The sequence below is a fragment of the Cibotium barometz genome, chromosome 45, assembly GCF_041138505.1.
Source record: "Cibotium barometz isolate CiBa-2024 chromosome 45, ASM4113850v1, whole genome shotgun sequence".
Lineage (NCBI taxonomy): Eukaryota > Viridiplantae > Streptophyta > Polypodiopsida > Cyatheales > Cibotiaceae > Cibotium > Cibotium barometz.
Window position 1 is genome coordinate 12,642,580 of NC_141090.1, and position 19,942 is coordinate 12,662,521.

The window sequence follows — 19,942 nt, forward strand, 5'->3', positions numbered from 1 at the left end:
TAGCAAGAACTGGCCAAATCTGTGCTGGTCTGCGGACTCCATGATCTGGTGGAGTGAGGGATGTCCACTGAAGATGGTGGTGTATCTCTCTCTAATGACACTATATGCTCTGCATCTGCATACATAATGTTCCTCACTCTCAACCTCCTCCTGGCATAGTCTGCATATCCTCTCTGCTCTGGGGATCCGTGCTACCCTACCTGCCTCAATCTCAAGCTGGTGTGATGACACTCTGAGCTGGCCAATCACCACTCGGGCACTGTGAGGCATGTACACATCCATGTATCCAGGTCTTTGAATGAATCCATCCGCTGAGATATGCATAAACTGATCTCTGTAGTATAGCATCTTCGGCGGTAGAGGCTGACTGGGTGTAATCCAAGTCTCTTGAGTGTATCGCTGCCATAAATCCTGCCGAAGGACTCTGTTCCTCTCACTGTGAGAGAGCTGGATGTGTGGTGCATGTATATCATACTGGAAAGGTGGCAGGTGATCTATGTCGAGACCATGCTGAGTGAGCCACTGTATCATCTGTGAATACCATGATCTCCTATCTCCACTCTCTACTACGAGCTGCCTAGACACCTCAAAAGCTCTATGTGAGAGTCGATCTGATGGCATATCTCTGATCCTTTGTATGAAGCAGATCGTCTGGAAGACGGCCTCTACTACCATAGGAGGTGCAGCAAACTCCGTCCGGACAATGTCGTGTGGGACGGAGGGTTTGCTGCGGATCATCCCTCCACTAGTGCCCTATTGAAGAGGTGAGCAACAAAGGGTCCCAGTGTGTTAGCTGCATAAATAAGATGCTCACTCTATATACTTGTGTGGTCAGCCGATCTCCCATGCTGTAACCGGCGGATAGCTCTCTCTACCATCGAGGCGGTAAAGAAAGTAGAGGTGGTAGGGTGGGATTCCTGTGGCTGTGGTATGGGCGGCTGCTGAGGGATATGGTAGAGGCTCTTTGCATATGTGTGCCATGTGTGTGGATCCTCAATCGGGGTACGAGGGCGAGGCTCTCTCATCCTGTGCCATGTAGTGGCTGCATCGATGCTCATGAGTAGGTGGTATATATCCCAGTACTGTGCCTCCTCATATGCACGCCTCTTACGGCGTGTGAGGATCCTCATCTGTCGGCTCGCCTGTCTTTGTGTAATGGTCCCCAGTGCTCTCTGGGCACGGAGGTGTCTATATAGCTCTCTGCACTCATCATCATACCACCGATTCTGGGGCATGCTCCCAAATCTATCTATGTGTGCAATGTGTGTATGATGGGGGAAGCTGTGGGTGGTGGCCGTATGTAGTAGAGATGACAGCTGAGTGGTGAGTGTGTCTAGAGGTGACAGGGGATCCATCTGGAATAGCCCGTCATATACATGATGCTCATATATGTCTGCCAAGTCATGGGTGAAGTAGAAAGTTGTATGCGATGCCTGTGTGGGTGCTGGTGTGGAGCTCGCCAGTGACAGTAAGAGGTACGTGTGATCTGCACCAATAGGACATGGGGGGATGGTGAAAGATGTCACTGCCTGTGTGGTCTCCATGGACCCCATGATGTAGTCCACTGTGCTACCCCCCTTGATCGTGGAAAGCATGTCAGTGCTCCTGAATCCTGCCACACTGTCTCATCCCGTTATAAATAACGAGATGGTGTCGCGCTCCCAGCTCAAGTAAGTGATGACCATATCTGGTGTTATCCGGCCCCATGTCCTCTGACACTTGCAAGCTCTCGTGTCCTCCACCTCTAGTGTGTGCATCACCTCGGGGTGCTCGAAATCATAAATGTCGCACTATCGGCTCTGTGTCCGTGCATTGAAGTTCCCCATAAGGAGGACTTCCCCCAGGTTGGAGTAGTGTATGATCTCATCTGAAAAGGCTGCATATGGTGACTCTCCCAATGGCTCTGTGTCCTCCTCCTCGCCTCTACTCTCATCCTCTGCTGTCATGGCATATCTCGATCCTCTAGGAGAGAAGTAGCATAGAGCAGTGTATAACACCCTGTCTGCTGAGAGCTACAGTCTAATCCACATGTATCTAGCCTCCTGGTCACGTGCTACCACTTGTAGGCGCTCCTGTAGCTCTCGCTTGAAGAGTACCGCTATACCTCCAGATCCTCTCCATGTGCTCTGCCGTGTGGTCCCCCTGTATGTAAACTCCCGCTGATAGCCCTCTACTTTGGGTAGCCCCCTCTCTGGGCTCTGGTGCGTCTCTGTAAGTAGTATGATGTCCCGTCCCTCCATGACCTCCTCCATCCTCCCAAGATGTGTCCAAAGTGCTCCATTGCAGTTCCAAATTGCTGTGTGTATCTGTGAATCTGGATCCTCCATAGCCGATGTCCTATAGGCCGCCTGGCGCTAATCGGTGGCCTTGCCATCGATGATGGCACGGCCATCGCGATAGAATGCTCTCTTGCCCTCTTTCCGGGCTTGTAGGACTCTTGGCATGCATGTTTTCCTGTGTTCTATCTGCATCCTTGTAAGGTCGTCATCCAAATAGATGGGATCTCCCTGTAATCCTCGTAGAATCATCCTCTTCCTCATGAAGGTGACCCTCTCCGTCTCTCCTGCAAACTGTAGGATGAGGGCTCGCTTGCGTGTTGAGTCTTTCCCAGCTCTCCATGCTTTGGTGAAGGGGAGAGGGTCCTCTTCCCTGTAGCCGAGCTACATGCATAGAAGCTGTCCATCTTCCTCGGGAGTGGAGTCGGGTGTCTCGGCTATACCTGTGACTCGAATGTTGAGGCGGCGGGCATGCCTCATCTTCTCCTCCTCAATGGTGGTGTGAATGATTTGGTTCTCTTCCCTTTGAGTCTCCTCCCTCACTTCTTTACGGATGTTCTTCTTCACCACCTCAACCCATCCTGACTGCTTGGCTTCGAGTTTTCCCTCCATGTCCTTTGTGATCTCCTTGGAGATCTCTTCTTTGATGGCCGTGAGAGTGTTGTCGTTGATCTCCCCTTCTTCCTTCTCGGTGTTCTTGATGGCTACTAGTTCCACTTTCAATGCACTCACCTCCTCCTTGAGTGCTGGGTTCTCTTGTTCAAGGTCCGTGACCCGTGCTTCGAGGGCCATGATGTGCCGGTGTAGTTTGTTCTCCACCTCATTGAGGTTGGAATTGGATGTCTTCTTGTTCTCCTTGATTAGTGCCTTCATTGCCGTCTCGAGGGCCTCCAGCTTCGCTTGGAGACTCGGGGCCATTCCTCGAGATTACTCTGCAGCCCTTCCCACAGGCAAGGAGAAGAGAGAAATGAAATGAAATGAAATGAAGAGAGAGAGAGTTATGTTGCTGCCTTGGGGGCCTGAGAAAGGGTGGGTGTGAGAAGGGAGCCGGGATTAAGTTTATAATAAAAAAACTTAATGATCTATTGATAATATTGTGGAAGGTGATTAGATGAGTGTAATTAAGGTATCAAGGGATGGCCTAGCTCTAATACCATGAAGGAAAATTGAAATAATGATGTATTTATGGTGGATCAAAGCATATGTATGCCATTACTAGTGGATGATTAAGATGATATTAAGCTAATCAAACAAGCATGAAGAGGGTATGAATCACTACACATGAACTAATTTCTCATTCCCAAAGGTGCCTTTTTATAGGCCAAGAGTACATCCTTGAATATAGGAGAGGTGGCTTGATTTTAGGAGAGATGGAGAGGAATGTGGAGAGGTGGAGTGATTGTAGGAGAGGTGGAGTGAATGTAGGTGGGCACTGCTGTCATTTTTCTCCTTGATTCTCTATAGAGGAGGGCGCCTTCTTGTCACCTCTTTGGCTAGATTCTTGTGCCTTTTACAATGTTGAAGTTACATGGATAATAACCTTGGGCTTTAATCTTGTCTTTATGTTTGGATTATTTCCAAGAGATTACACTGTGGATGGAATAGGAGTGCGCTAAGCACTAGGAGGAGCTCAAGGTTAAGGAGTACACTACAACAGAATGAGGGTATAGCAGTGAAAATAGCAGCGTTTTTATAACTAGAAGTGCAGCTAGGTGTCGAGCCATTATCGTTGCTAGAAACACTGCTATACAGGTAGACAGGCCAGCATAGCGCGAGTAGGGCAGCGAGGCGAACAGAATAGCATAGCGGGAGAGAAGGTGGCGGCGAGCAGGGGTGCGAACAGCGGGCGGCGAACAGTAGCGAAGCGAACAGAAGGCGGCGACAGTAACGAAGCGAACAGGGGCGGCGAACAATAGCGAACAGCGGGCGGCGAACAGTAGCGAACGAGAGAGAGAGAGAGAGAGAGAGAGAGAGAGAGAGAGAGAGAGAGAGAGAGAGAGAGAGAGAGAGAATGTGTCGACACAATTCACCCCGAGCTTACAAGCTTGCTCTTGTGTGTTTTCTGCATCTTGCTCCCGGCTTTTCAGCAACCTTTCTGTGTTTTTGTGTGTATGTGTGGGTCTGAGAGAGAGAGAGAGAGGGAGAGAGAAGAGAGAGAGAGAGAGAGAGGAGAGAGAGCGATGGGAGCAACGTGAAGAGAGAAAAGAGCAAAGCGTGGAGAGAGAGGGAGAAGGCTGCGTGGAGAGAGAGAGAGAGAGAGAGAGAGAGGCAGACGGTTACGCTGGTGACTGTGTTGGCGCGATACCTGGACGTGGCAGTGTGATCGACATCCTTGCAGAGAAGACAACACACCGCCTTTCGTTATCAGTGGAGCTGCTTGCAACAAGAGGTATTACTGTAAATACAGCAGGTACACTAGGGTTTCTAGCAAGTACTGCAGGTTCAGTAGGGTTTCCAGCAGGTGCTGCAGTACAGTAGGGGTTCTTCCAGGTACAATAGTTTCCGCAAGTACTGCAGGTACAGAAGAGTTTCCAGCTGCCGGTACTGTAGGTACAGTAGGGTTTCTAGCAGGTGACTTGCAGGTACAGTAGGGTTTCAGCAGGTGGTACAGAAGAGTTTCCAGCCAGTACTGCAGGTACAGTAGGGTTTCAGCAGGTACTGCAGGTACAGAAGAGTTTCCAGCCAGCACTGCAGCAGGTGCTGAATTTGGGTTTGAGAGAATGAGTTTTCTTTGCTTTTGTACATGGATTTGGATGACCCGGCTGCTGCTGTTGGCGACATGGCTGCCAATAGCCTTAACATGGATCTTATTGAGGAGATGATCGAGAAGGATGTGGGTTATGCTTCAGATGCCTCAGAGCAACAAAAACGTCAAAGGCTTGATGTTGATGCAAGCTATACTCCGGTGAATGTTGGAGAGAATGCAGAGGAAAGTTCTCAGGCACCTTCTCCGGAGTTTGCACGTTTGCTGCAGATCACTGGTGAGCTTCTGCAAGAATATGTGAAGGCAAATAGCGTGCAAATGGCTGCAGTAGATAATAGTGGTGTGGCTGATGTATGCATGGAGACTCCTTTGTTGCTACAACAGCTAGCAGATTTTCATGATCGTGCTGCTATCTTTTTCTTTACTGGGCGTATTCCATTGTTGCCTCGTCTTAGAGCATGGCTGGGCCGCTTGGTGTCGCCTGAGGCACTTGAGGAGATTTACGATGGTCCGAGAGGCTTTTATGAAATACTTTTTCGCACTTCGGAAGCCCGTAGGGCAGTCTTGGACCAGGTGCCATTTTTTTTGGATGGGCAGTTGGTTCATGTGGTTCCGTGGAAGCCTATGGCAGAGTACCAAGATATGTTGCGCTAGGCTTGCCCAGTTTGGGTTGAAGTGAAACAATTCCCACCAATGTTTTGGCGTGTTTTACCAGGTCTCATGCGAGGTATCGGTGATGTCTTGGTGGTGCCTCGAATGACATCTAGAAACCGAAATCGTCTATGCATGTTGTGGAATACTGGGAGACCTAGGCCGACACATTTGCGTGTCAATATGGCTGGGCTGCAACCTTTAATGTATGAATTGAGGTGGGATACATTTGCTGGCCACTGTTTCAAATGTGGTGAGATGGGCCACTTTGTCTCCGAATGTCCTAAGAAAGAACAAGTTGTTGCTACAAAGGATATCCTTGATGGGCAGTTGCCCGTGGAAGATGAGCATGATGCTCCTTCACATGATGCCCAACACATGGATGTACATGTGGATGTTCAGAATGAGGTTGAGCAGCCATGGGTGGAAGTACATGGTAAAAAGACACGATTTGTTGCCCCGCGGGGGGATTTCTCAGATGCTGTTTGGCGGGGGCCTTTGCGTACTCATCAGGGGCCCTTACATACATATGCTCGTCGCCCTTTGGGTTCAGGTGCCCAGCAACAAACCAGGATTGAGAAGCCGGGAGGCCAACTTTCTCAGGGTACAGGGGCTCTTGGGGTGGATAGAGTAGAACGCTATCCTATCAGAAGTCGCCTAACAAAAGAAGCACAACAACAATTGCCTCTTGTGTTTGGTTCGAAGGGTGAGGTCATCTCGCCATGGGATGGTCATTACCCTTTGACACGTGCTCGGAAACTCCAAGGGCAGTCTGAGATCACAAATACCATGTCTAAAAATGCAATGCTTCAAAAGGTTCGTGATTTGGCAGATTGTCCTGGGCCTAGTACACGGCCTTGTTGATTCCTTTTCTGGGAAGGCTTATGAAAATTGTACAATGGAATGTAAAGGGTATTTCTTCGCGCCAAAAGCAGTTCAGGCTTTGGCGTACAACTTTTTGTCATGGTTGGGATGTTTTGTGTGCAGTTGAACATAAGCAGCATAAGTTGGCTGGCAAAGCCTATGTATATAAGGGGTTTCATGTTTTCTACAGTGGACATCCTGCTTCGTAGTCAGGTGTTATGTTTGCTGTTCGTTCGAAGTTTCAGCCTTCTCTTGTGATTCAAGATGTTCATGGAAGATTTCTAGTGATACAGATTGTTTGGGATGATACGCCTTTATGGTTGTTAGGGGTGTGCTCCAAATAATGCTCGTGCACGCCGTTTGCTGTGGAATGACTTGTGTGCTCTTTCAATCTCTCATCCTGGCTTTGTGATGGGGGACTTTAATATGTGTGTCTCCAGGGAGCAAGCCACGTCGCCTCATTCTGTAATGGATGGTCCGGAGAGAAAGGCGTGGAAAGCTTTTGCAGCAAGGTCGCTAAAACAAGACATGTGGTCTTGGTTGCATTCAGATGAAAGGGGTTACACTTATGCCTCACAACAGTTTCCGAGCACTTATGCTAGATTGGATAGGATGTATATTTTACATCAAGATCTCTTTTTGCCAGAGGTTCTTACTATGATGGTTGATCAGCAACAGGTTTTGTCAGATCATTGGCCGCTTGTGTTTGAAATGGTCTATCATCCTGTGGATGCATATAAAGGCTTGTTGGGACGCTTGCCTTTGCGCTTAAATCACACTTTTTTGGAGCATGAAGTTTTTGATGTTTATATGCGTCAGTTGATACGACATTTCTCCACAAGAGTGTCCATGGCTGATTATCATGCTTGGCCAGTGTTCCTTAACAACACTCGGAAATTAGCACGGCATTATGGTCTTGCTAATGCCTCTATACAAAAACAGCATGTGGCTCTCCTTGAGTCGCTTTTAAAGGGCTTGCAGGCGTTCATGTTTACTGACTCTATGGATGCTGAAGTTGCGGATGCCATAGAATGGCTGAAAAAGGAGCTATCTAGGGTGCAGGAAGCACAATATGTTCGCTTTAAACTACTTGCACGTCTTGATGCTTTGCGGGATGCTAATTGTCAATCTCATCGCTTCTATGATAAGTTGCATCAAAAACATATGCGTGAGAATATTGTTAGGCTGATGGATGCCAAAGGCAACCTTGTTACTCAACCTTCTGAGGTTATTCAGCATTGCATCAGGTTTTATGAAGATTTGCTTGCCCCTCGAGAGGATGTCTCACCGGCTGTCCTGGCTGCAAGGGAGTCATTGTTTGCTGAAGTACGATATCAAGTTGACCCTGATGTGGCGGTTCAGCTTGATGCTCCTGTTACTCAAGGGGAAGTGGAAGCTGTTCTCTCCAAACTTCCCATGGGAAAGAGCCCTGGTTGGAATGGTTTGACAAATGAGTTTTTCCGAAAATATGCTGATCAGCTTGCAGAGCCTTTGACGCTTATTTGTCAAAGGGTTTGGGATGAGGGATATATGCCTGCCGATTGGAAGTTGGGCATACTTCGTTTGTTGCCCAAAGTCCCTTCGCCTACTTCTTTGGCTCAATGGCGCCCGATCTCACTTATGAGTATTATGTATAAAATCTTTACAAAGATTTTTGCCAATCGCTTGCAGAAGGTGCTTCCTACTCTTGTTCATCCATATCAATATGGATTTGTGCATGGCAGGAATATTTTGCATAATATTCTTAATGTTCAAATTGGAGTGGATTATGCCAAGGCAAAGAAGCAAGAGATTGTGATGGTGCAGCTGGATCTTGAAAAAGCTTTTGATCATGTCAGCTGGTCTTTCCTTTCTCAGTTAATGACAGCCATGGGCTTTGGTCCCAAAATGGCTAATTTGGTGCATTGGCTCTGGCTCTATCACGCGGATTATGCTCAATGGGGGACTTTCGGATGGTATTTCTCTCACCCGTTCTCTCCGGCAGGGCTGTCCTCTTAGCCCTCTTTTCTTTGCCATTGCCACTCATCCTATGTTATCTCGCCTAGATGCTATGGCATCGCATGGTGAAGTGGTTGGTTTGCATCTCCAGTCATGGCAAGCAATTGGTTGCTCAAGCCCTTGCGGATGACACTTTTATGTTTCTCAGGGCCGAAAAAGCCAATATAGATCGAGCAATGGAAGCTTGGAATAATTTTGCATTGGCTTCTGGGCTGAAAATAAATTCAACAAAATCAGCCCTCATTGTATGCACAGAATTTGATCTTGAGGCATTAGGGTGGCAAGGCCGTGTGGTGCATACAGGAGACATTGTTCGTCATCTTGGATATCCGGTGGGTGTGGATGTGGATCCCCAAGCGCTTCTTGCTTGGATTTATGCTCGGATGTGTTATTACTGTGGCAAACCATGACACATTGCAAAGGATTGATATATGAAAAGTAGAATGATATCAAAAGTGAAAAGTTACATAGCAAGGGAACAATGCATCATCAAGTAAATAGGGTGATGAGCAGTTGTTATGTGATGTAACAAATGCTCAATTCCACGATAGGAGATATGTCACAAAAAGGAGAAAATTGGTATGTGGAATTTGGTGCCTCTTACCACATGACTAGTAATGGTTTGAGTTCTTTAGAGATATGTAAATAACGAAAAAAAACTAGGGTATATAGAAACAAGTGATGATACTACGCACCCCATTGTGCATGTTGGTAAAGTGCCATTGTCTATACAAGATGGCAAAATCAAGTACATGGTAGAGGTGTTTCATGTTTCTAATATTATGAAAAACTTGATTTCTATTAGACAAATGGTTGAATAGGGTGTGCAAGTGAAGTTTAATCTTCCAACGTACTTTGTGAAAGACTTTAAAAACTAGTGCCACTTCGTTGATAAATTTGTGTATTGGAAAGCTCAAGGGTGGCCTATGCATGTGAGGATTAAGGTAGCTCAGGTTATTATGCTTAGCATGATTTCCTATTTTTTGCCTTTGCTACCTTGGACGCACAAATCTCTCATCCGTTTGGTTGCTCCCATTCGGTTTATGCTGTGGAAGAGGCAAGGAAATATTATGGGTCAAACATGGATAGCTTGGAATCACATTACGACGCCCAAAAGAATGGGTGGGGCTGCTTTACTGGATGTCTGCTTGCATATGGTGGCGCGTAGGTGGGCGCTTTTTCAGGATATGTGTTTGCAGGAGCAGCCTTGGGTATTCATGGCTCGTGACTTGATTGAGTTGGAGGGATTGTCACATGGGCGGACACGTGTGCAGGCTTCATGGTGGGACATTGTGAATGCGGCTCATCCTGTCCGTATTCGCTCATCACACATTTTATCGCATATTCTCCTTTCTTGGCATGAAGTTCTACTGTTGGCTCGGTGGGATCCTGGTCATGAAAGACTACTTTTGAACTCTTTGCAGTTCGAAACATTTGTGGAGTCGCATGTCATTGTTTGGCCAGACAGAGATGCTTCATGCTAGGCTTGGTTAGAATCCGAGATGCTGTGATACCTGGTCGTGACAGGCCATATTCGTTTCGTCGTATTTGGCAGCACTTTAGGGTTCCTCGGACATTTCAGCCACTATGGGTTGACATCATGCATGCAGTTGAGCCTTTTACTCCATTGCCTCGGCCATCTGCAGATCAGCCTTGGCTTGATTGGGCACTATGTAAATCTAGTGACTTGATATCACTCTCAGCTAACCAAGTCTATCATAAGCTTGTATCAGAGAAAGATTGGGTTTCAGCCAAGGCCAATAAGGTGTGGGGATTGCACAAGTCTAAATCATGGTGGTAGAAAACTCTTATGCGTGGTTGGCAGTCTAAACTCCCTTACCAAGGTAAGGTTTTCATTTGGAGGATGTTGGTGGGAGGGTTACCTACACGGGATCAGCTGAGCCGTCGTAAAATTACACTGGCCTCTTGCTTCTTCTGCACGACATGCACTGAAACAGTTATGCATCTGTTCATGAGTTGTCCAGTGGCCCGTCAGATTTGATCTTTTGTCTCTCGCGTTTGGGAGGCAGTAGAGAGGTCTACTGTTTCGGCTCATCAGTGGATATTTGGGATTTGTCCTCAAGTCATTACTTCAGACAGTCACCTTGTGATATTCCATTTCCTTAGATGGACATGACTTTGGCATATTTGGACTACACGGAATGGGTTCATTTTTGATTCCTTGTCTGGAAACTCATCACACATTCTACGTATCCACGGTTTGCTGCTTTGGCAGTTTTCTTTTCTTCTCTCAGCTCAGCTACTGGATGCAGATGTTATTTCGTTATGGTCTACGACGGCTCGGCTGGCTCATCTTTGATGCTTTTATCTGGGATGCTTATTTGGCTAGGAGGCTTTCTTATTAGTGTACAGGTTTGCATGGTCATGATCCTTTAGAGGATCTTTTGTGGGGGTTTTGTTTGGGGCCATAGGTTCTGTGTGAGCCATGTGGCTGATGTACATTTTACATATAATATAAAACACCATTTCACGAAAAAGAAAAAAGAAAAAAGAAAAGAGAGAGAGAGAGAGAGAGAGAGAGAGAGAGAGAGAGAGAGAGAGAGAGAGAAATGAAATGAAATGAAATGTTATATTAACGTCTTCAAAAGGCCATAATGACCTATGAGACCAAAAGTTACATCATGGTGGATCTGATACAATGTCTGGATAAAAAAACCCAGAAAATGAAAAAATAAAGATGATACTACTGGCACCTAAAAAATGAAACTGGAACTGGAAGGTACACTATGGAGGTACCTCCATCTCATAATATGTGCCGCATCGGACACTGGCGGATCTCCTCAATATCCTGTGTGGTCAGCACCCTGACTGGGTGTCTCGCATGCCTCGCAAGAATAATCCGAATCTGCCGCTGCAACATCCGTCTATGCTGGGATGCCCTCCTCCGTGGTCGTGGGCGTCTGGACCACCCAAGCTCAATCGCACGATCAATCAGTGTACCTCTGGTGTGGGCGGTATCCATGTCCTGCTGCTGCTGTGGTCCATCTGGCGCAGTGATGGCCGGACTAAAGAAGTCTGTAATGTGCCTCTGAGTCTGGCTCTCTGTGCGCCTAAGCAGGCTATCTCTATATCTCCATAGCTCAAGCAAGAACAATCCCAAACACCTCTGGTCTTGGTACCCCATGACTTTGGAAAGTGGTCCAAAACCCTCTCTGAATAAACAGTGGAAACGACCACGTATCTCATAGTACGCAGTACAATGGCATATATAATGTAGCTTTGTCTCTGGCTCCCCATGGCATACTCGGCATATATAATGTAGCTCTGTCTCTGGCTCCCCATGGCATACTCGGCATATCCTGGCCTCAGCTGGTATACCTCTATATCGGCCAATCTCAATCTCAAGCTGGTGTGAGGATGTGCGAATCTGACCAATAGCACATCGTACTGCATGAGACAAGTGTACATCCATGTAACTGGGCCTGATCACAAAACCATCTGCTGTGAGCTAAAGAAAATGATCTCTGTAGAAAGCCATCTTCGTGCCCAGCTCCTCAGTCGGCTGTATCCATGTCCTCCTAATGTCCAGCTGAACTAAATCCTGACGAATGAGTCTGGTAATCTCTGTCCGTGTGAGAGTGAGAGAGGGTGCCTCTAGAAAATACTGGAAGGGAGGCAATCTGTCCATGCTAAAACCATGTGCCTCATCTGTCCATACCAACAAGCCGTGTCTCCCTGTAAAGCTAACTGTCGGGAGGACTCAAGGGCGAGGCGTGCATATCTGTCTCAGGGGAGATCCCACAAGCCATGTATGTAGGAGATTGATCTCGTAAGAGCCTCAATCACCAGAGGGGCAGCCGCCAGCTCTGCTCGAATAATCTCATGAGGTACCACGGCCTTGGCTCTAATAATCCTAGCAATCATATATACCAAAGGCGTGATGGCCCACTGAAGGTCCCCATATCTGCACTCCATAAAGCATAGCTGATGTCACTAGAGTGTCAAAAAGCCAAAGTTTCGTTCGAGGTTCCTGAAACTGAACCTGCGAACACATCCTCTCCAAACCACCCAGGGCTGCATGTGCTCTAGTCAATCTAGTCTCTGCTGCTCTCCTCATCGAAAACACTGGCCCACTGAATACTACCCCAAGATATGTATATGCATCTGTATACTCCACAATCTCCTGCCCATATGTAAATGTGGGAGCTGATCGCCTAACCCATTGTGGCGTGGTGTTAAACACCATAACCTTGGTTTTGCCAAGGTTGACAGCAGACAATCCACTATCATGTGCAAACTCATGTAAAGCATCCAGATGACGCTGCATACCCTCAGGGGAGTCAGGGGAGAGAGAGAGAGAGAGAGAGAGAGAGAGAGAGAGAGAGAGAGAGATTTTATTAACGTCTTCCAAAAGACCGAACTCGGCCTATGAGACAAATCGGTGTACCTGTATGGGGTATCCTCTGTCATCCCAACAAAATGAAAAAGTACTGAACTAAAAAGCTGAATCTGGGTGTGCAATAAGTACAATGAGTGGGGGAGGGGATGGAGCTCTACTACTAGGAGAATGCAAAACTATATGCATGGAGTATACAATCATGATATGCAACCTAGCTAGCTCCATCCTGTACCATACTGGGGGTATAAAATGGTATACATCAATGAAGGGGGTGTCCACAGCTCCTGAAGAACATGCCTGGGTTTGCTCTGAAGCGAGCCAGTCGCTCTGCACCCTCTCTGTGAAACTGAGAGAGAGAGAGAGTATCAATGTCTACTAAAGACTCAATGGGTTTATGAGATCAAAAAGTGTTGCATATGATCCCTGTGTAAATTGAAGATCATAAAAATGGAATTATAAAAAAACCCTGAAAGGAAAAGGACCTACATCTTATAGCAATAGGACCAGTGAAGTCAGTGGGGTTCATCATGTGTCATCCTCCTCCGTTACAGTATGCATGGAGGTAAATGGGGCGGTGCTACTCTGTTGCTTGAGTATATCCTGGATCTGTAGCTAATGAGAGGATGGCCTGGGGTGTCTTGCTCTTTGAAGAAACTGTGCTCGGTCCCAATATTTACAAAAGATGCAAAGGGTCTATGAGACTAAGAATGAGTACATATGATCCATGAATAGCTGCTTGTCAAAAACATGAAAAAAGAAACATCCACCAAAGAAAATGGGTCCATGCACTACATGGATCAACGATACAATGAAGAGAGTCGACGCTCATCAGATGTCGTCATCCTCTGGAACGGTGTTGTACAGTGCAGCGATGTCCACTTCTTGGGGTAGTACTTCTCTATGGCATCTGAGGATGTCCTAGATCTGCAGCTCTGGCAGGTCTAGATCTCTGGGGGCAGGGATGGTTGGCTCTCTGGAGTTTGTTGTTAAGTAAATGGGCTGGATGGAGCTTTTGAAGAACCTGGCAAGTGCAATGAGCCATGAACCAGGATTTGTGAAAATGCCATTTGCGAATCTTTAATCCAAACCTTTACCAATATTATTTGTTGGCTGGGGGGGGGGGGTGTGAAAGAGAACCAGGTTAAATTAGCAGTGATGACATCAGAAAAAGTAAAAGATTGCCATCTTAGAACTCATATGGGACCTTGTTGGCAGCACAAGGTACCGGATTGGTTGAGGTTTCCACCTTGTTTGGTTTGAAATCTCCCTCTTGTTTTTTTTTTCCATACTTAATAGAAGTCTCTTTTCCGGGGTAAAAAAAGCTCGAAATTTGTTGCAGACAGCAGGGAAACACCCCCCCCCCCCTCCCCCCCCCCCTCTTTCTCCACACACACACACACCCACCCAACAAAAAATAAAAAGAAGAAATGGAAAACAGTTCCCGAGACAGATGTTTCAATTTGGACACCCTTCGTTTGGGCTCCTTTCCACAGTCAGGATTAGAAGGTCAAATGTATATTTCACCAGCTTAATACTATTGAAAAGAAAGATACTACTAGGTATGCTATCGTCGTTTACATGGATCACAAGCAAGGCCAATATACTGAGAAGCATATTCAATGGGTTTCCAGACTCTTTTTAGTCAAGAAGTGAAGAAAGTTCTGGAGGAGGCTCAAAAGGACAAGGCATGTCTGGTGTCTATGGAGCGTGAAATTTCAAATAAAGAAGAGCAGCTCGCACGTGCACTGGCAGACTCTGCTCAACTGCGAGCAGAACTGTCTGCCATAAACTTCACAAATGATCAAAGTCAGAGTTCTTATCAGGTACCCAGCTCATTGTTTGGCAGACTTGTTTCACAATAATCTTGATTTTTAAAAACTTTGTAATGTTCTTCAATATAAGATAGTTGTGCTACAAGGACTACTATGAGGTCTGGCCCCTTTTGATGGGATGAGGATTCTCAGGGTGTTTGGCTCTCATCTCAGGTACCCTAATGGAAGCGATCGCTCTGCCTGAACTTGCTTCAGTTTCTCCCATCTCAACACTCTCATAGGTCAGATGCCTTCGGGTTTTAGAAATCCTTTCACAAGGTTTTGACCTGAACTAGTGTGTGGGTACCTAACCTATTTGACTATCGTTACTACACTCATGACGTCTGTCCCATTAATAATATGGCTCAAAATGGCCTGTACTCTCTGATAAATAGTGTTGAGCAAGGCGGAGGAGAGTGCGGCGAAGAGAAGGGAGGCAGAGGGGAAAGCAGGAAGGAAGGAAAGGGCAGCGAAGAGGGTGGGGGCAGAAGAGGGGGCCAGGCAGCGGGGGCAACAGAGGAAAGCGGGGGCAGCAGAGGCGGGGAGGAAATGAGGGCAGCAGAGGCGGGGGCAGCTAATCCGCAGGCAGGGCAGTGGCGGGAGAGGAGAGGGGCGGGCAGAGAAGGCACAGAGGTGCGATTCGCTCAGGTATGGGGAACTGCACTCTGTGCATTTTGACTAACACCCTTTTTACAAAGGATTTGAACAAATTCTGCCATATGTGTGACTACAAGATACAACTTTTGAACCATTGTCCTCCTATAAGTCTTCTTCCGGATCCCAGATTTACAAGAGCTTTTGGCTTGCACGTCTCCCTTTGTCTTCATAGTAGGTGGCATGTTGAAGTGACTAAGTGATTCATATTCTTACATAATATTGATTCAATATTTGAGAGGAGAAACTCTTCATGAGCTCAATGTAGCACTGCACCACTATGCTCACCATCTTTTCTTCAAAGAGAATATCCCTCTTCAAATCGACAGCGTGTTGGCCCCTCTTCCCCCCCCCCCCCCCTTGGCATGTGAACACAAGGTCTTTATATAGCCTATTGAAGGCTCCTCCACACCGTGAGGGACGGATAGTCACCAAATGTCTCTCCCAGCTGGTCAGGTCTCAAGGTGACCATTGGCATGATAATAAGGTGAGTGTCATGAGCATGAAATGGTCACAGTATGGTCGTGATAATGACCTGTGCCAGAAGTGTCAAGAAGAGTGGCTGGCTGTGAAGATGAAGCATTGGCGAACACTGTAACTGACACAAACCAGTAAAGGTGATCACTTCGACAGGAGGTTGTGAAGTGGAAAGGTAAGAACAGTTTATGAGGACTGCAGGTGAATGGAGTGGGGGCAGCATGGTATGACCCTAGGTGGAGTGTATCAACTGTTGACGGGTTTTGGAGTTAAGAAAGCTCATGATGCAGACTTTGTTAGCCAGTCGAATGACTGTGTAACCGCCTTCGAGAAGAAGCATGTGAGGAGTAGAAGATGTTGATATGTTTTTTGGTGTCAAGATCTTTGAGCCCAATAGATGTGCCTACCCAAACCAGGAACAAGAATAAACCCGTAGAGTATGGATAGAGCCTTAGGAAATAAGGGGCTGTTGCATGGCCACCTTCTAAAAAGGAACTATTGTTTCCAGTCCAGTTAACTTCTGTATGCGTAAGGAATGGAGAGTAGTTGACAAGGAGGGGCACATTGGAGCCAGTTGATAGAAGAGAGGGTGAAGGAGCCAGGAGAGAGATGGGGGATTTGTGAGAAAGCTCTGTGGAAGCTGCTTGGCTGTTTTTGTTAGTTTGGATTGGAGGTCGTTGCGAGGATGGTGTTTTATTTGGGAAGAAGACGCGGGAATTGGTGTGAGAAAGCTTGGTTCTGTCCAGAGCAGAGGGTGCAGGGGTGACAGAGGATCTTGTAGGAGGTTGGTGCCCTAGGATCTCTGAAGTTGCATCTTTGTTAGAACTTGGACGAGTCCGAGGCTTTGCTCAAGAATTCTCTGCTGTGTTTGATGATGGAAGTCTGCAGAGTGTGGTTGTAGTGTTTATTGAGACTGGTTCTTGTGGAAATTGAAGGAAAAAGACTTGAAGAGTTCTGCTGGGATTTTCTTTCCTATGGTGGATTCCCCTTGTTCTTGATGCTTTCTCGCTTTCAATTTGAACCCCATGTCTCAGGGTTGTTGAGACAGGCTGAATTATCATCTATATGCAAGAGACTCCTTATGTGTTAGGATGGATGAGTTGATAATGCTCTACTTTTTGTTGTTTGGTTTTGAGATTGTTGAAAGTATTCATGTGTGAGTGAAGATCAAAGGTTTGCTCGATCAGGTCTGAGTCAGTTAGCTCAAATTGTGAGTCAGCAGTATCTTGCTGAGTCAGCTGGAGTCAATTGTATATTTGGGTTAGTCAGTTGATGCTATGAAAGTGAAGATTTGGTCTTGTTTGACACCTGTGGAGTCTGGTCTAGCAAACTGAGCATTGTCGGAAGTCAGTCTGACAACTTGATAGGTTGTGGGCTGGATAGTGGTCTATGTAAGTTGAGGGCTGATTCAGGTCAGAAGGGGGTTAGTTGAGTATTAGGAGTCGGCTGAGAGTGTACAAGGATAGATATTCTTTTTTTGGGTTGAAGGGAAGTGATATAGGGTTTTTGTCTGACAGTTAGATTCTCAGTCAATCAGTAGCAGTGAGATTGGCATAATTGAAGGGGAAAAGGGTTCCAGGGTCAGCAAACAGTCAGCCTTGGGTGTGTGGAGTTGGATTTTGGTGGGATTTGAGGTTTTTGAGGGATTGGAGGTGTCAGCGGACACTAGGGTATTGAGATCTGACTCATAAGTGAGTCAGCTGAGGTAGATAAGTCAGATCTCAGTCAACAGGGGTTGTTGGCAGGTTCTGTGAGATTCTGAAGCAAGTTTTTGAAGATAGCTGAGGCTGGAGGAACTTTTAGGAAGCTTGGCGGACATACTTCTGATTGGGGTATGCAGTAGCTGTCTGATTCCATTTTCAGTTAGCAATTGATCAGTTTGTGTCAGCTGGGAGCGTTTTTGGTCATCAGGTGGTTAACTAAGGTCAGCTGAGGACCTAAGAGTGAAGATGAGAGCTGTTGGTGGTCAAGACTGACTTGGGAGGACAACTAGAGGAGTCAGCTAGATCGGTTTGAGGGGTTTGGAGAGTATTCAGGTGTCCGACTATGTTAGCTGAAGGACATGGGACATTAGCTGAGTGGATTGGTATCTTAATCTGGTATTTGTGCTGGTGTTGTGGTGCTGGTTGTTAGTATCGATGCACAACATGGTGGTGATGAACATGAGTCAATTGGCGGCCGCATTTGGTATGTCGATGACCTTGGATAAGGTGACGAAGCCACTAAGTTATATTAATTGCATTGGAGGAGTTTTTCTTGGCTGAGGAACTCTCATTAATTGGCATAGGTCAGTTGGTTTTTGGATTAGTGACTCCAAAAGAGTCGATTGGAATGTAGAGCTTGGGTTTACTTGGATTGACTGAGGCTGTGGTGCCAGATATTTGGGGTATGAAGTTGGGGTTGATGTATCACTTGCACAACAAATTGCACCAATACTTAATGAGCATTAGGAAGAAACTTCTTCATTGGAGTTCTAGGAGATTGGATTGCCAGAGGCTGTACTGACAGATATTTGGGGTGTCAAGTTGGGGTTGATATATTGCCTGCACAGTAGTTTGCACTAGTACTTATGAGCATTAGGAAGAAACTTCTTCGTTTAAGTTCTAGGAGATTGGATCTAGCCTCCAGAGACTTGGTGATTAACCAAGTACTTCATTAATTGACATACGTCAGGTGGCTTTTGGATTAGTGACTCCCAAAGAGTCAATTGGGATGTAGAGCTCAGGTTTACTTGGATTGACAAAGGCTATACTGCCAGATATTTGGGGTGTCAAGTTGGGGTTGATATATTGCTTGCACAACAATTTTTTTTTTCCCAAAAACAAGATTCTTCTATTAGTTAATAAAAAAACAGCCTCAAAAGGCTAGATACAAAGTCGCTCCATGTATGGAGCGAGGATCAAAGAACAAAAAAGGGGGGGAGGATGCACTTGTCCTTCGGCTGGCCTCTCTATGAGAAGAAGGCTATCTCATGCAAGGGGTGGGGGAGGGAATAACCACACAGGTGGTCTGTAATGCCAAGTGGGCTCACCCACCACTATCTATGAGAAAAGGACCAGGTCGCCAGAGCCTCAGGAAGGCTTCCTGATGCTTTTGCATATGGTCAGAACCACTCTGAAGGCTCCTGGTGGACTCCGTAGGTGGGGTTAATCTCCCATCTCTGGCTCGAACTAGGAGTGCAGTGACCAGTAGATGGGGTTGGGATTGGCACTGTCGAGATGCGAAGGTGAGAGACCTGAAGGGCTAGCCCCCCACCTTCCCCCTCATAAGCCATGACAACCTTGGCCTCAGTGCCCCAAGTGACAGTGCCCCATGTAATAGTACGAGAGGAGGCCTTGTCCATAGTGAAGATGTGGAGAATCCACTGCAAACTTGTTGAGCCTTTGGGCAATCCCAAAGACAATGTCACTAAGGCTCCTGAGGATGGCCACATCTCAGACATGCTGATGGTTTGCCTCCAATGGCCAACCACGTGCCAACCGCCAAACTCGTATGTGTGAGCAGCAGCCACAAAAAGAGAGTGATCTTTTGAGATCAAAAACTGTCCCAAAGCCTCTTCCAGAAATCTGAGCAAAAGCATGGTGAGAGACCTTGAGACTGCCAGTGTCCTGCTACTGCCAGGAGTGCCCTCGACCTTAGGCATCTGGATCCTATGGTCAAGCCACGTGGTGTATGCAAAAAAATGAGGTACCCGGAGTCTCCTCCTTGTCTGGAGGATCACAGCAAGTCCCCCCCCCCGGTTCCACTGGAGGCACGTGATGGGCTGGCTCCCAGATCCATAAATGCGCTTGCACAACAATCTTCACCAATACTTATGAGCATTAGGAAGAAACTTCTTTGTTGGAGGTCCAGGAGATTGGATTAACAAAAGCTGTACCGCCAGATATTTGGGTTGTCAACTTGGGGTTGATATATCGCCTGCACAAGAGTTTACACCAGTACTCATGAGCATTAGGAAGAAAATTCTTTGTTTAAGTTCCAAGAGATTGGATCTAGCCTCCAGAGCCTTGGTATTTAACCAAGTATTGCTTGCCTCAGCTTGGTTCATTGCCTCTTGTTGGTGCTTCTCTCGTGCATGCATTGGCCAGCTGCTGCAGAGATTGGTCCGTACTTTCTTTGGTTAGGTTTCGATGGTACACTAGACACC

At 46.7% G+C, this 19,942-nt stretch overlaps 1 protein-coding gene across 9 annotated transcripts in view; it reads left to right on the forward strand.

Moving 5' to 3' along the window:
- LOC147612455 (uncharacterized) overlaps nucleotides 1-19,942 on the forward strand; it is an 83,506-nt gene that overhangs the window by 12,769 nt on the left and 50,795 nt on the right. For 6 of the 9 annotated variants that reach the window (XM_086783054.1, XM_086783055.1, XM_086783051.1 and 3 more), the window contains one exon: nucleotides 14,485-14,676. The exons of 2 other annotated variants lie outside the window; for them this stretch is intronic. In XM_086783054.1, the coding sequence (XP_086639180.1) occupies nucleotides 14,485-14,676 (192 nt within the window). Of the gene's footprint in view, nucleotides 1-14,484; nucleotides 14,677-15,196; nucleotides 15,313-19,942 lie in introns of those variants that run through there. One more of the 9 variants, XM_086783059.1, reaches the window with a different exon arrangement.